Source organism: Bubalus kerabau, chromosome 9 (genome assembly GCF_029407905.1).
Source record: "Bubalus kerabau isolate K-KA32 ecotype Philippines breed swamp buffalo chromosome 9, PCC_UOA_SB_1v2, whole genome shotgun sequence".
Taxonomy (NCBI): Eukaryota; Metazoa; Chordata; class Mammalia; order Artiodactyla; family Bovidae; genus Bubalus; species Bubalus kerabau.
The window spans coordinates 84,153,747-84,169,528 of record NC_073632.1 but is presented as its reverse complement, the minus strand read 5'-3'; the positions used below and the strand labels follow the sequence as shown (position 1 = coordinate 84,169,528).

The 15,782-nt window shown below is 42.8% G+C and overlaps 1 protein-coding gene across 6 annotated transcripts in view; it reads right to left on the bottom strand.

Annotated features, from left to right (window-relative positions):
- ARFGEF3 (ARFGEF family member 3) overlaps positions 1-15,782 on the bottom strand; it is a 171,348-nt gene that overhangs the window by 52,850 nt on the left and 102,716 nt on the right. For all 6 annotated transcript variants that reach the window (XM_055535739.1, XM_055535742.1, XM_055535740.1 and 3 more), the window contains 3 exons: positions 11,132-11,244; positions 9,461-10,371; positions 620-786 (listed from right to left, as the gene is read on the bottom strand). In XM_055535739.1, the coding sequence (XP_055391714.1) occupies positions 620-786; positions 9,461-10,371; positions 11,132-11,244 (1,191 nt within the window). The remainder of the gene's footprint in view (positions 1-619; positions 787-9,460; positions 10,372-11,131; positions 11,245-15,782) is intronic.

Sequence of the window (15,782 nt, the reverse complement as noted above, 5' to 3'; positions counted from 1 at the left end):
GTATACAATCTGTTAATCGTTTATCAGACAAATGATCCCTTGAGGCAGCTTCAAGGCTGTACGCTCTTGAACTGGTGCTAGGGTCCACTATGGAGGGGCCTGCTCATGCCAGGGAGCCAACCTTGAAAGAGGCCCTCCCATTACTCTCATCGCCTTACAGAGGGGCTTTGTTATCAGTGTTAGCCAGTTTGGCTCTAGGTCTGAGTACGTCTTGGTACATTTCGGAGCCCAGTGAAGGGTTTTTGTAAACAGCACACCTTCATTTTCTGCAAAGGGGACCATTCTCTGCATATCGTCTGCACTTACTTAATAAGCCGATCACGTTTTTGAATGTGTCTTATACACGTGTGTTTAATGCCACCCAATGGAGTTACTGGGCCACTGGCAGGCAGCCAATGCGGGTACACTGGTGTTCTTTGCTCCTGGAACCAAGTGGGTAGCCCTGTGGTTCACTGCTCTGTGCAACCTGCACAAAGGTTCCTGTGGATGGTAAGTGCCCGCCCTCCACAGCCCTGTGGGCACAGCCAAGTCATCCCTCTCTGGCCAACGATGCTCGGGTGCCAGCCCAGAGGCCGCTGTTGGTCCTTGGCAGGACTGGTCGGGAAAGACGCACACTCACCATGGTGCTGGGTGCCAGGGTGGGCCGCTTGCGGTAGTAGTCACCGTGGGAGAGCTTCAGGTTGAGCAGCAGCGCGCAGTGTGCTGCCGAGTACAGGCTGTCCGCGTTCATCAGCATCTGCAGGCCCAGGCTGCTGTTCCCGTCAAACCCTGGTGAGTGCATCATACCTACAGGAGAAAACCCAGAGACCTCAAACAGCGCGCTGGGCAGACACTGCTGACTGCTTAGTGGAGCTGCCAACCAGTCCCAGGGACAGAGACATCTTGTAGAACAACAGCCAGCGAGGAACAGCGTCATGGCAGGTGTGCACCCTAGCCGGGTGGGAAAGAACAAGCACTCCAGAGCGAACCTACTTGGGAAAACCTTGTTGGTTACTCCCCAGGAGCTTTGGTAAAATCACTTAAACCCTTCTTTACCTAGAGATAGGCAAAACAACTGATTACCTCTATTTACTGCTCAAACTCTCCAAATCACAATATAAAAAAACCCCAACACTCCCTCCGCCTCCTCTTATTCCCCTCAGTCATCCCAAACTGTCTGCTGTTCCTTGACCTCACCAAGCCTGGACATGCCTCAGGGCATTCACATTTCTGTCCCCTCCACGCCTACCCCACAAAGGTCTCCCAAGATCTTTGGATGACTTGCTGCCTCCTTGATTCTTTCAGGGCTCTGCTCAAGTGCCAGCTTGTCACAGACATTCCCCTTTAATTCCACCTAAAATAGCATCTGGCCCACTACTCTCATCCTCTGCAATATTCCTCCTCACCAGGCATTTTTATTCATTGCCTTAATGGCATTTATTAATAGATTTTTGCTTACTGTCTGCCATTACTACTATTACATAAGACCTATGAGAGGGAGGGATTTTGTCAGCTCTTTTTACTAGATAACACCAGTGCCTAGAACAGAGTCTAATACATAGTAGATTCTTTAAAATTAGTTGCTGAATGAATGAAAATGAACAAACAAGTTCACTATGGCAACTAGATGCAAAACATTTAAGATGCTTAGTACAGTAACTCATAAGCACAAACTTTTCTAAAAGTGGGCTTCCCTGGTGGCTCAGATGGTACAGAATCCGCCTGCAATGTGGGAGACTTGGATTCAATCTCTGGATTGGAAAGATCCCCTGGAGAAGAGAATGGCTACCCACTCCAGTATTCTTGCCTGGAGAATTCCATGGACAGGAGAAGCTGGCAGGCTACAGTCTGTGTCCAAATAAAAGTCCATTGTTACTTTTATTACTTCTAAAAGTAATAATGTTCCTCAAAAGCTAAACACAGAATTACCGTATGACCCAGCAATTCAGCACTCTTAGGAGTTTACCAGGAGAACCGAAAACAGGAATTTGAACACATACCTATATGTCAATATTCACTGCAGCAACTAACACAAATAATAATGTAATATATTAGAAAAACCCCTTTGAATTAGGCACTTGAAAAGGGTGCATTGCATAGTATGTGAATTATATCTCAGTAAGAGCTGTTAACACAAGGGAGACATAGACGTAAAGAATAGGCTTCTGGACTCAGTGGGAGGAGAGAGTGGGACGATTTGAGAGTATAGCATTGAAACATACATCACCATATGTAAAATAGATAACCAGTGCAAGTTTGATGCATGAAGGAGGGCACCCAAGGCCGGTGCTCTGGGACAACCTAGAGGGATGGGGTCGGGAGGGGTGCAGAGGGGGGGTTTGAGATGGGAGGGCACGTGTGTGCCTGTGCCTGACTTGTTGATATATGGCAAAAACCATCACAATATTGTAAAGTAATTATCCTCCAATTAAAATAAATTAATTAAAATATAAAAGCTATTAACAAACAAGGAAAGTTTCAAATATATGTATAAATAAATAGTTATTGGTTTCCTCCAACTATTTTTTCAAAACATTCTTTTACATTTCATAGTATGCTTTTCATTTTGAAAGATGCCTATTTTTTTTTTTTTTTTTTTTTACAAATTAACTGGAGAAACAAAAACCAATGAAACCTCATGCTCTAAAGATGGTCTCATTCAGCCAGAGAAAGCTACTGTCACAGAGAGCCTGGGGTGACAAAACTTGCCCAAGTCCACTTCTCTTCATCTGATACTATGTTTGCCCCAATGCTACATTTGCTCCTGTAAACACCCTGAGGACGGATTTAGGGATGTAGGTGAAACAGCCCATCCTAAATATGTGCATGCAAATGACATACACCCAGAGGTGATGAAAAAAGAAAGCAGCAAGGAAGAGAAGGTTCACTCCCTAGCTGGGCAGGGGTTGGAGGTCTGGGGCTTCCTGCTGCCTGGCAGCATCTGGAGGTTGGCAGGACCCTGGAAGAGGACAAAGGATATGCACAGGGCCTCCCGGCCTTGCCTGAACATTCCAGGCCCCACACTGGCAGGGAGGTCGCAAAATCATAGAACCCCCAGAAAGCCTGTGAAGTGTACAATGAGGGTTCACTGGTGACACGAGAGGTGAGGGGCCTCCCTCTCCAGACGCCACACAAGCTCCTGCTTCTAGATTTACCCTGGCATGGGACCCTGAGGGCTAGCAGAGATCAAATGTCTAGCCAACAAGGCAGGTTGCAGGTCAAGAGTCAAATCTGTTTTAATTTAAAGACACATATTTCTTGTACAGTTGAAATTCATACTAGTTATATTGGGCTTCCCTGGAGGCTCAGACAGTAAAAAATCTGCCTGCAATGCGGGAGACTTGGGTTTGATCCCTGGGTTGGGAAGATCCTCTGGAGAAAGGGATGGCTACCAGGAATTCTTGCCTGGAGAATTCCATGGACAGAGGGGCCTGGTGGGCTGTATAGTCCATGGGGTCACAAAGAGCTGGACATGACTGAGTGACTAACACTTTTACTTTCATTATCTATATTACCTTTTCTGAAGTTTGGCACTTGATAAATATTAGGTTGCTTGCAATAAGCTCATACTTGGTCATAGTGAGCTTCCAGATTCCAACCAAACACTACTGATCAGAGGAACAGCAATCCCAAAGCCTGTGAGCACGCCCCTCTGTCGGTGGCTGTGGGAGGCCGGCTGTTGCTTTTTAACCCCGAGGGGGCTGTATACAGATGCCATTTTCTTCTATGGAGGATCAGAGGCATTTTGGCAGCTGTCACAGCTCACATTCAATACCGGCTTTCTATTAAAGATGGGCTTCCCTGGTAGCTCAGCTGGTAAAGAATCCCCTTGCGATGCAGGAGACCCCAGTTCGATTCCTGGGTTGGGAAGATCCAATGAAGAAGGGATAGGCTACCCACTCCAGTAGTCTATTAAAGATATTAATATCTCAGTGAAGCCCAGGTTTGTCTGGATGTTTGCAAACTACCCTCCACCCTACCTGAAAAAACTTGAATTTCTTTCAAAGAAAAAGCCCCTTGAATTATGTGGAATTAAGGAGACATCTCAACTGTATGTTTAAGTACTGGAGAACAGGGGGCCCTGAGAAATGCCAAGTGAGGCTGACCTCAGCCAGGAGGGTGGACCCTGATAACCAGTCAGAGACAAATGTTTGATGGGAGTTTTGGGGAAAATAAGGTTTGAAGCTTTTGTCACGGAAGGAAATAATGAGTAAAATATCTAGGTTATGACTCCAGGAGACTCTTTCTCCCCTTCTCCTGTTTTTGCTTTCCTAACTTTCTCTCGGGGAACAAAGGAAATCTGCCATCCCTCTGTCTCACAGGGACAGAGGTTTCTCTTTCAATCGTCTTTCATCTTGGAGGGAGAGCTCTGCCTCACGTGGACCCAGCCGCTACCCAGTAGCTTCAGCTGACCCACAGCAACAGTCAGTGCGATCCACTGAACCACTAAATGCAGTAACTGAAGAGAACCAGCTTACTGGCAGGACCACAGAGTGATGAGTCTGTAATTCAGATATAGAGACCACTTCCTAATTGGTAAAAGTGCTGCAGAGGTCATCAGAATAAAAAAAAAAACAAACCAACAACTTGGTTATAGACAATCACTACAAACTACATTTGCTTCATCATTACCATTTTTCTAGATTTCATATCTATGCCTTAATATACAATATTTGTTTTTCTCTTTCTGACTTACTTCACTCTGTATAACAGGTTCTAGGTTCATCCATCGGAAAAGAGTTTAGACGCAACAGGGAAAGAAGAAGATGGGACGAACTGAGAGAGTAGCACTGAAACATATATATTACCTTATGTAAAATAGATATCTAGTGGGAAGTTGCTGTATAACACAGGGAGCTCAACACAGTACCCTGTGACAACCCAGAGGGACAGGATGGGTGGCAGGGGGAGGTTCAAGAGGGAGGGGACATGTGTATACTTATGGCAGTTTCACGTTGTTTGTATGGCAGAAGCCAACATAAGATTATAAAGCAATCCAGTGGTCATGTATGGATGTGAGAGTTGGACTGTGAAGAAAGCTGAGCGCCGAAGAATTGATGCTTTTGAACTGTGGTGTTGGAGAAGACTCTTGAGAGTCCCTTGGCCTGCAAGGAGATCCAACCAGTCCATTCTAAAGGAGAGCAGTCCTGCGTGTTCTTTGGAAGGAATGATGCTAAAGCTGAAACTCCAGTACTTTGGCCACCTCATGCAAAGAGTTGACTCACTGGAAAAGACTCTGATGCTGGGAGTGATTGCGGGCAGGAGGAGAAGGGGACGACAGAGAATGAGATGGCTGGATGGCATCACCGACTCGATGGACGTGAGTCTGAGTGAACTCGGGGAGCTGGTGATGGACAGGGAGGCCTGGCATGCTGCAATCCACGGGGTCACAAAGAGTTGGACACGACTGAGCGACTGAACTAAACTGATCCTCCAATTAAATGTAAATTTTAAAAACCTGCGACATTTAGAAACAATCAAAAGATTTTGAAGTCTTCTTTCAAAGTACTCATTTCTACATGTAAAAGTTAATGTCACAACACATTGGATCTGATGGGACATTTTAGAGACCTAAAAGCTGAGCAGTTTGCAACGTTGATGGAGCTGCACTCTGGTCAAATAAAATTCACGCAAGTGCTGTTCTGCACATGCTACAAATAAGTACTGATTTGAAAAACACAAAAACACAAATGTGAAGGTTTACTTCAAATTTTGTAAAAGACTTTGCTAGGATTATATTTCCCAATTCTCCTAGGAAAGGAGGTAGGGCCTTTGGAAGTCATTCTTTACCACTGTGACAACTCATTTAATCTGGAATTACTTTGTTGTTTTTCAGTTGCTCAGTTGTGTCCAACTCTTTGTGACCCCATGGACTATAGCACACAAGGCTTCCCTGTCCTTCACCATCTCCCAGGTTTGCTCAAACTCATGTCCATGAATCGGTGGTGCCATCCAACTATCTTATCCTTTGTCATCTCCTTCTCTTCCTGACCTCAATCTTTCTCAGTATCAGGGTCTTTTTCAATGAGTCAGCTCTTTGCATCAGGTAGACAAAGTATTGGAGCTTCAGCATGAGTCCTTCCAATGAATATTCAGGATTGATTTCCTTTAGAATTGACTGGTTTGATCTCCCTGCTGTCCAAGGGGCTCTCAAGAGTCTTCTCCAGCACCACAGGTCGAAAGCATCAATTCTTCGGCGCTCAGCCTTCTTTATGGCCCAACTCTCGCGATGGTACATGACTACTGGAAAAACCGCAGCTTTGATTATATAGACCTTTGTTAGCAAAGTGAAGTCTCTGCTTTTTATTACGCTGTCTAGGTTTGTCATAGCTTTTCTTCTAAGGAGCAAGCCTCTTTTAATTACTAAGGGATGTTGTTTGTAAACATGAATTTATCTGAGAGCTAAATCGTACATTCTTAAATGCTGAAACTTCTGCAGCTGTTATTTTGTATGGATAATTTTAATTTTACATAGAAGGGCCTAAACGTAATTTGACCATTTCTTGATCACTCAAGGCCATCATCACTGCAACAAGGGGCAGTGCTGTGATCTGATACACAGCTGTTCTGGGGGATCACTGATGGGTGCCAGACTCTGCCTTGTCACCAGGGACACCAAGCTGGTTGGAGAAGTTGCCGAGCTCCTCTTCCCAAGAATGCTTCCAGATGGGAAGATGCACAGGTTCAGAGACCCTACCAAACCCCTTCCAACTCAGGCTGTACTCCTTCAGCACATAACTATTCACATCTTTAGGGATCAAAAAGCAAGTTCATCAATTTACAGTCAATAAATATTTATTGAGGATAAATCACACATATCTTGCACCCTTCAGACACAGCACAGTGAAGTTTCTCTATAAATGTTGACTGAAGCATTTGTGTGTGTGGGTGCACATGTGTGTGTATGAGAGAAACAGAGATAAAGAGACAGAAGAGAGAGAGACACACACAACACACATACACTAGGAATGTTCAATAAAAGAATGTAAAATTTAATAATGGTGCACATAAGGTACTAGGGAGAAATACAATTTTTAAGAACCATATTTATACATTTTTCTAGTATTTCAATGATTAGAAATGAAACATAATTTTTGAAATGAAAGATGATTTTGTGTGTGTATTCCTTCACACAAATTAAATATCCCAACTATTTTTATATCTAATTCTTAAAAGAAAAGTATTGAGAAAAATGTTGGGTAGTCTTAGAAATTGATATTTTACTGCCTTAACAAGAATGGCAATGCAGTTAGGAAAGTTGAGAAATTATATGCATCTCTTTCTAATCACTAGGTACATTAGAGAGTTACTGAGTAGTCCAGGATTAGAAGTGCTGTATCTCTGCTGGTGCTTTATGGTATAACTTTGGATCACTCTCATATTAAAAAATGTTCTTCCTTAAATATACCTGGATCAATTTGACAAAGGACAATCTGATCAGCTTCTTAAGATACTTAAGCTCCTTCTTAACAATACAGCAGTCACTTCTACCAAGTTCCAATAACTACACTATAATTTTTTTGTATTTGTGTGTGATGTGTTATTTGTTAGAAGATCAAGGATCGGGTAGATGGGGTTGTAGCTTCCAAGGAGCTGAAAGTCTAGAAAGGGAAAGGTGGATGCATGAACTCATATAACTATGACAAATATAGGAAGTGTCATGACAGACACATGTTCAAGGCTCAGTGGTGGAAGAACAAGCAATGGTCTTGGCTTTTGACAGTTCTATGTGGTCAAGAGACCGTTGGATTTCAGGGGAAGGCACAGTTGAGCACCCTGAGGTCAGGCAATCATTTATTCCTGCTATAAATTTTTTTGTATTCATTAACTGCTTTCTCTCTGTAACACTGTGAGAGAATAGAAAATACATATATTGGTCTCTGCTCCCAGTTCCTGGCACAGAGCTCCTAAAACCTAATGACTTCCTAAGTGATAAGAACACTAGGAGTACCTCTTATTCTAATATGTGTCTTTGATCTCATCCACAACCCAGGGCTCCTAAAACTCTCATAAATTCCCAAGTAATAAGAACACTAAGACGATCTCTTTTTCTAAAGAGGTGACTCTGGGTGGGCTCCCGGATAACTCCTCGATAGGAGCAAAGAATTTTTGGCTCCACCATGCCATCCTCAAGAGAGAGGAGAGGAGCTGGAAATGGAGTTAATAATTGGTCACACCTACATGAGGAAGCCTCCATAAATCCCAGCAGTAGGGGTCTGGGGAGATTCCAGGTTGGCGGAAACATCCACACCAGGAGGGTGACCCACTCAAACTCCATGGGGACAGAAGCTCCTGTACTTGGGACCTCCCAGACCTCACTCTGTGTATCTCTTCATCTGGCCATTCATCTATATCCTTTATCAGATCCTTTAGTAAATTGGTAAGCAAAAGTGAGTGTTTCCCTGAGTTCTGTAAGGTATTCTAACAAATTAAGTGAACCTAAGGAGGCGGTCATGAGAAGCTCTGATTTATAGCCAGTCGGTTAGAAACACAGGTGACAGCCAGGGCTTGTAGCTGGCATCTGTAGTGGGGGGTAGGTAGCATCAGAACTGAGTTATATTGTAAGACACTCAGCTGTCTGAGGTTTGTTTGTTGTTTGAGGGGAAAACTTTCACACATTTGGTGACCAAGTGTCAGAAGTACAGTGCTCTGTGTGACTCATAAAAGAGGGAAGAAGTACCGTAAGGAAGAACTGGGGTTTTCTCTACATATGAAGGAAAAAGCTGCATGCTCCCTCTACAAATACCTTATAAGTAAATTATCTAAATTTACTATTAATAAATTTATTATTCCCTGTGTTAAATGCTGCTTCCTTATATTCTTTACCTCTTTTCTTCACCAAAATCCTGGGTGATCATTTTCAGCCCTTCAGCAAAACTAGTATAATTCTCTGGTATACCCTGGCCAAGATAGCCCACGGCACACCTGTTTAAATGCTGTTTGGGTCACAGGGTTGACATTCGGCAGACAAAAGGGTCTGAGATTGGAGAATGCTATGCTGACATAGAACACTGGAGCATTGCACACTGTGGGAAGTTCAGGGGAATTCAGAATATAGTGGTAGGACCACCTGCATCTGCTCCAAGACCTCATCTGAAATAATTAACATGTCAACAAACCAGAAGTGCAACACACTATGATTTTAAGATATCAAAGTGTAGAAGCATAGGAAGAATTCAGTGTTCTAAGAATCCCAGACTGTCATTTTGTTTCAGTCAGCATCAGCTTTCTAGAAGGCACCTACCTCTTACCCTCTGCACATACACATTTATACACCTCTCGGTGTATTCCAGCCATCGACTGCTGCACAATTTGAACAAACCACCACCAGTCAGTTACAGTCCTTGGCTCTCTTTAAGAAACCCAAAGATTCATCAAGATGCTCTGAGCACTTCAAACTCCATGCATGCTGGTAACTGCCCGTTAAACAAAATGCTCTGAATATTCTAGTGGACTGGGTAGCAAAAAATGAATTACAAACCTGAGCAGAAGGTAGAGACAAAGTTCTGGAGGGCTGAGTCCACCTCTTCCACACTGGGCAGGGCCAGGAGGCGCGGCAGGAGACCCTCCAGCGACTGCACGAACAGCCGGGCGCTGTGCTGGTCAGCCTCCTGGTTCTTCAGCAGCTTGAGAGACAGAGCTGCGGTCCGCAGGGACCTGTGGCCAAGGCAGTCCCGGGGGGTCTGCTCTTCATCAGCTAGAGAACAGTTGTCGGACCCAATGTCCGACACGTCCGATCTCCCGGAGTCCTTTTCAGCTGCCATGGAGTACTGGTCACAGGAGTCGAATTCTGTCCGAGAGAGGTCTTGGTCGTCCACGCTGAAGTTGCTCTCACTGTATCTGGATCCGTAGGACCTCATCCTGCAGTCGACGGACAGGAAGTTGGTTATATCGGGGTAGGCAACCGTGTGGCTCCTTTGAACCACATCTGGCTGGTCCACGGTTTCCGGTTCTGACACTTTACTCAGAGTCTCCTTGCCCTCCTGGACGGCTGGTGACTTGAGGCCATTCTTGGGGTTTTCCGAGTGGTCCTCGGGTGTGGTCTGACCCAACTCTCCCTCCAAGGTGGTCTGGCCTGTGTCCGTGGTAACGCTGATGCTGATGTCAAGGCTCCGCTCATTCCCCAACTCCCAGGGTGTGTGTTCCGAGGACAGGACTCGCCGCTGCCAGCGGAAGTCGGCCTCATTGATCTCCATGGAGTCGCGGCTGGACTCGGCCCCGTCCTTCAGCTCTTCCAGGCGCAGCAGCAGCAGCTGGACCTGACTTTCGCTCAAGCCCCTGCCCTGGCTGAGCTCTTCCAAGGCCCCCAGCAAGGTGCACACGCAGGACACAGCGGCGTAGCAGGCCTCGATGCCGCCCTTGATGCACGCCTCTGTCATGCCGTCCATGATGCTGAAAGTGTTCAAAGGAGCAGACGGCATCAGTACAGGAAACATGGGAAAATGCTACCAAATGAACAAGAATTAGACTGGTGAACAGTTAGGTATTCAAAAGAGATACTCTTGATTCACATAAAATCAAATGATCTGGGCAAAAAGAATAAAATGAACAATAAAGGAAACAAATGTGCTCAGGCTGGAAAATGTCCCACTTTGAATCACAGTCTTTAGGTTGCCTGGTTTATGTAGGTACAAATAAAGATTTTGATGCAAATTTATGATCTTCACAAGGACAGGCATAGAATAATCTCACTTTTGTAACATATTCAGTTTTCCAAACAGAAAACATTTATAATGCCTCTAGGATAGTATGGACCTTCCTTTATTCAAGAAATGTATTTCTGAAGAGATCCATGTAACTACAACTATTACAAATCAGATAATATTCCATTTCCGAGAGGGACTCTATGGAAAGGAATCATATAGCTGTAACATATTAAGTCAAAAAGTTTTTCCCCAAAATAAGCCCAATGAAGAATTTCTGTACAATTTGTACACTGGCTTTTCTCTAAGTCAATATGAAAATATGGAAAGTTATATGATTACAATAAACTGAGATAAGACTTCTCCTCTGGCTTGCAGGTACATTACTACATAGTTATATCTCATATAACAGATTCATATAATTTCAGGAACTTAGAAAAAACGTTAAGAATATTCAGAGAAGCAGTCTTCACCAAGCAATAAAGATCCAAAAGGAGAACGTATCATACAGTTTGAGAAGATCCAGATGAGACTTTCTTTTTGAAATTGATCTTTTTCTCGGGTCAGGTTCAGTGGAGCTGGGTCCTGCCAAATCACAGAGACGCTTTGGGCTCCCGAGTAGCTTTAAGCATATGGGGAAAAAAATAACAGAAAAGTGAATATCATAAAAAAGCACAAGAACTGTGAGATCAAATAAACATATATATTCTCTCTTGAGTGATATGGTCTAAGTAAAAAACACAATTTTGAATTCAAATCTTAATAAATCTGACTTTAGTGTTCTCCTTGACTTGGAATACCCATTGGGTCCCCAGCTCCCCAGTTTAGGACCAGCTTAGACAAAGAATATCCCTTGAGGGAGTGCTTTAAAGTTTTTTATATCACAGAACTAGAAAGCACCTACGCCTATGTTCTTTGGTAAGACTGGCCTATAATTTAACTTTTCTATCCTCTCCCTGCCTTATTTTGCTATGAAACTGACTAGCTTCAAAAACTGAATTAAGAAATATACCTTTCTATTACCTGGGAAAGTTCATGTATTATTAGAACTACCTGTTCTTTGAATGTTGGTATAACTTGTTTCTCAAGCTGTATGGGGCCACTAATTTCTTCTGACTGGAAAGGTATTATCTACTGATTCAATTTTTTTAAAGATGATAATACTACTTAGGTCCTCAATTTCTCTTTGAATCAATTTTTTTTTTTAAGTTGCATTATTTCCTAGGGACTTATCTATTTTATCTAAGTTTTCAAATTTAATGGTCTAAAGTTGCCTTAATACCTTTGTTAATTTCTTTAACATTTGTAACATCTATGGTCATATGCCCTTTTTAAAAATTCTTATTTTTGTTTATTTTTACCTATTTTAGAATTTTGAATTCTTTTGTTAGTCTTTTCAGAGTCCTGGCATGTTTTACTTTATTGATTCACTATATTGTGTTTGCTTTTAATCACATTACTTAATGCAAAAGGGCAAAGTGGCTATCTGAGGAGGCCTTACAAATAGCTGAGAAAAGAAGAAAAGTGAAAAGTAAAGGAGAAAGGGAAAGATATACCCAACCAAATGCAGAATTCCAGAGAATGGCAAGGAGATATAAGAAAGGCTTCTTAAGTGAACAATGCAAAGAAACAGAGGAAAACAATAGAATGGGGAAGACTAGCGATCTCTTCAAGAAAACTGGAGATACAAAGGGAACATTTCATGCAAGATGGGCACAATAAAGGACAGAAATGGCAAAGACCTAAAAGAAGCAGAAACGATTAGGAAGAGGTGGCAAGAATACACAGAAGAACTATACAAAAATATCTTAATGACCTGAATAACCACAATGGTGTGGTCACTCACCTAGAGCCAGACATCCTGGAATGTGAAGTCAAGTGGGCCTTAGGAAGCATTACTATGAACAAAGCTAGGAGGTGATGGAATTCCAGCTGAGCTATTTTAAATCCTAAAAGATAACGCTATGAAAGTGCTGCACTCAATATGCCAAAATTTGGAAAACTCAGCAGTGGCCACAGGACTGGAAAAGGTCAGTTTTCATTACAATCCCAAAGAAAGACAATGCCAAAGAATGCTCAAACTACCACACAATTGCGCTCATTTCACATGCTAGCAATGTCATGCTCAAAATCCCTCAAGCTAGGCTTCAACAGTATGTGAACTGAGAAATTCCAGATGTACAAGCCGGATTTAGAAAAGGTAGAGGAACCAGAGGTCAAATAGCCAACGTCCCTTGGATCACAGAAAAAACAAGAGAATTCCAGAAAAACATCTACTTTTGTTTCATTGACCACGCTAAAGCCTTTGACTGTGTGGATCACAACAAACTGTTGAAAATTCTTAAAGAGATGGGAATAACAAACCAGCTTACCTGTCTCCTGAGAAACCTGTATGCAGGTCAAGAAGCAATAGTTAGAACCAGACATGGAACAACAGACTGGTTCAAAATTGGGAAAGGAGTATGTCAACACCGTATATTATCATCCTGCTTATTTAACTTATATGCAGAGTACATAATGCAAAATGCTGGGCTGGATGAATCACAAGCTAGAATCAAGACTGCCAGGAGAAATATCAACAACCTCAGATATGCAGATAAAACCACTCTAATGGCAGAAAGTGAAGAGGAATTAAAGAATCTCTTGATCAAGGTGAAAGAGGAGACTGAAAAAGCTGGCTTAAAACTCAACACTCAAAAAACTAAGATCATGGCATCTAGTCCCATCACTTCATGGCAAATAGGGAAAAAGTGGAAACAGTGACAGATTTTATTTTCTTGGGCTCCAAAATCACTGCGTAGAGTGACTGTAGCCATGAAATTAAAGGATGTTTGCTCCTTGGAAGAAAAGCCATGTCAAACTTAGCATATTAAAAAACAGAGACATCACTTTGCTGACAAAGGTCCATATAGTCAAAGCTATAGTTTTCCCAGTGGTCATATACGGATGTGAGAATTGGACCATAAAGAAGGCTGAGTGCTGAAGAATTGATGCTTTCAAACTGTGGTGCTGGAGAAGACTCTTGGGAGTCCCTCGGACAGCAAGGAGGTCAAATTAGTCAATCCTAAAGGAACTCAGTCCTGAATATTCATTGGAAGGACTGATGCTGATGCTCCAATACTTTGTCCACCTGATGCAAAGAGCCAACTCATTGGAAAAGACTCTGATGCTGGGAAAGATTTAGGGCAAGAGAAGGGGACAACAGAAAGGTGAGATGATTGGATGGGATCATCAATTCAATGGACATGCATATGAGCAAACTCTGTAAGATAGTGAAGAATGTATGTACTGCAGTTCTTGGGGTGGCAAAGAGTTGAAAAGGACTTAACAACAATCCTAGTCTTTCTTTTGAGTTTTTAAAAAATTTAAGCTCTTCCTTTCCAAACTACCTAAGTTGGAGAATTAGAACATTAATTTTAGACTTTCTATTTTTTGAGGTAAGTCATTGAAGCCATAAATATCCTTTTATGCACTGTTTTGGCTATATCTTACAAGTTCTCATACAGGATTTTCATAATTTTTTGGTTCAAACGTATTTTTGTTTCTATATGGTAGACATCTGTACAGAAAATTTCAATTGAGGCTAAGTTAAAGAAAGATTGATTAATCAAGTACATTGAAGCAGACATCCTATTATGTTCATTATTTTCAAAATGACTTATATTTGCAAGATAAAGTATATTAAGTAGAAAAAATTACATGTTTTGCTTCTTCAAAATTCCTTTCTTCTGCCAGAAATTGGGAACGTCTCTCTTGGAGGCACAAACATGAAGCTTCCACGTGTTTTTTTTTTTTTTTTGTCATCAAGAAAGGAGCAATATTACAGAGATCAAGGCAATTTCTCTTTCTCTCTCTCCATCTGTCTGCATGCCAGACCTGCAGCCAAGTGAAGTGGCTATGCCTCTGAGCCTCTAGCTGTCCCATCTCTTGTTAGAAGGATAAGTGCCTTTCAGGGGCACAAGAGTGGGAAATCTGACTCTCTCTTGGGATCCCATTACATTCCCTAATCCAACTTTACCAGGAATAAATCAGATGACATATTTGAATTCTCACATTAATCTTGTGTTTATTTCTGAGGTGCTTCAGAGTCTGGAGGGAAAGGAAATAGAGTTTTGGAGAACTCTCAACAAATACTTAAAGAAAAGCAAGACTTGTTTAATTTCAGCTTCTTCTGGTGGGAATGAGGAATTGGTGTCAGTGGCTAGGGTGTCACAGGTCTGATAAAGACTAGGGCTTCCTTCTAAAGCCGAAATGTGGGAGAGAGAAAAGGAAGCAAGGTGTTCTTTTTGGTTATGAAATGTTTTGGGTGGGGGGAGTAGAAGCAAAAAAAGAAAATGTATTTTGAAAAACAAAATGTCCTGTATGCCTTCGATTAATAAGCACACAGCCCACATGGCAGAGAGACGAATTAGAGAGAAAACAGCAAATAATGTACCAGGCATTCAAACTCCACAAGAGCGAGCAAACATCCTGGGTGCCCAGGGGTTTCCTTTGTATGCGTGAGCCCTGCACATTTTGGTATCTAGGTTACCAGCCTTCCCAAATTACTGGTGTTGCCACAGTAAGTGGAGGCGACGCTCGTGAGAACAACCTGGCCCACGTGAGTGTGTCGTGCTCCGCTGGGCAGCACGGCCTGGACACACTACCCTGGTGTCAATTACAGCCTCGCTTAGCAAATTGACTGTGGGGAGCTAGCAAATCCATGAAGACAGGAACACAGGACTAATTTCCTTTGCAGTACTAAGGAAGCTATTATAGAAAGTGCATTGAGAACTATACACCTCGTAGGCAAAGTATTTACTTAGAATTCAGCTGTCGAGTGGCTCTATCCTGGGCAACAATAACTCCAGTGCCTGTCATCTCTGTCTAGTTGCTTTTTGTATGCTCACTTAGTCATGTCTGACTCTTTGCCACCCCATGGACTGTAGCCCACCAGGCTCCTCTGTCCATGGGATTTTACAGGCGAGAATACTGATGTGGGTTGCCATTTTCTTCTCCAGGGGATCTTCCCGACCCAAGGGATCTAACCCTGGTCGCTTGCATCTCCTGCACTGGCAGGCAGATTGTTTACTGCTCGCATCACCTGGGAAGTTCTGAGGGGGGAAGAAAGGATGCTGTTGCTTCAAAACACCCTCTGCAGATATTCTGTCTTCAGGTCAG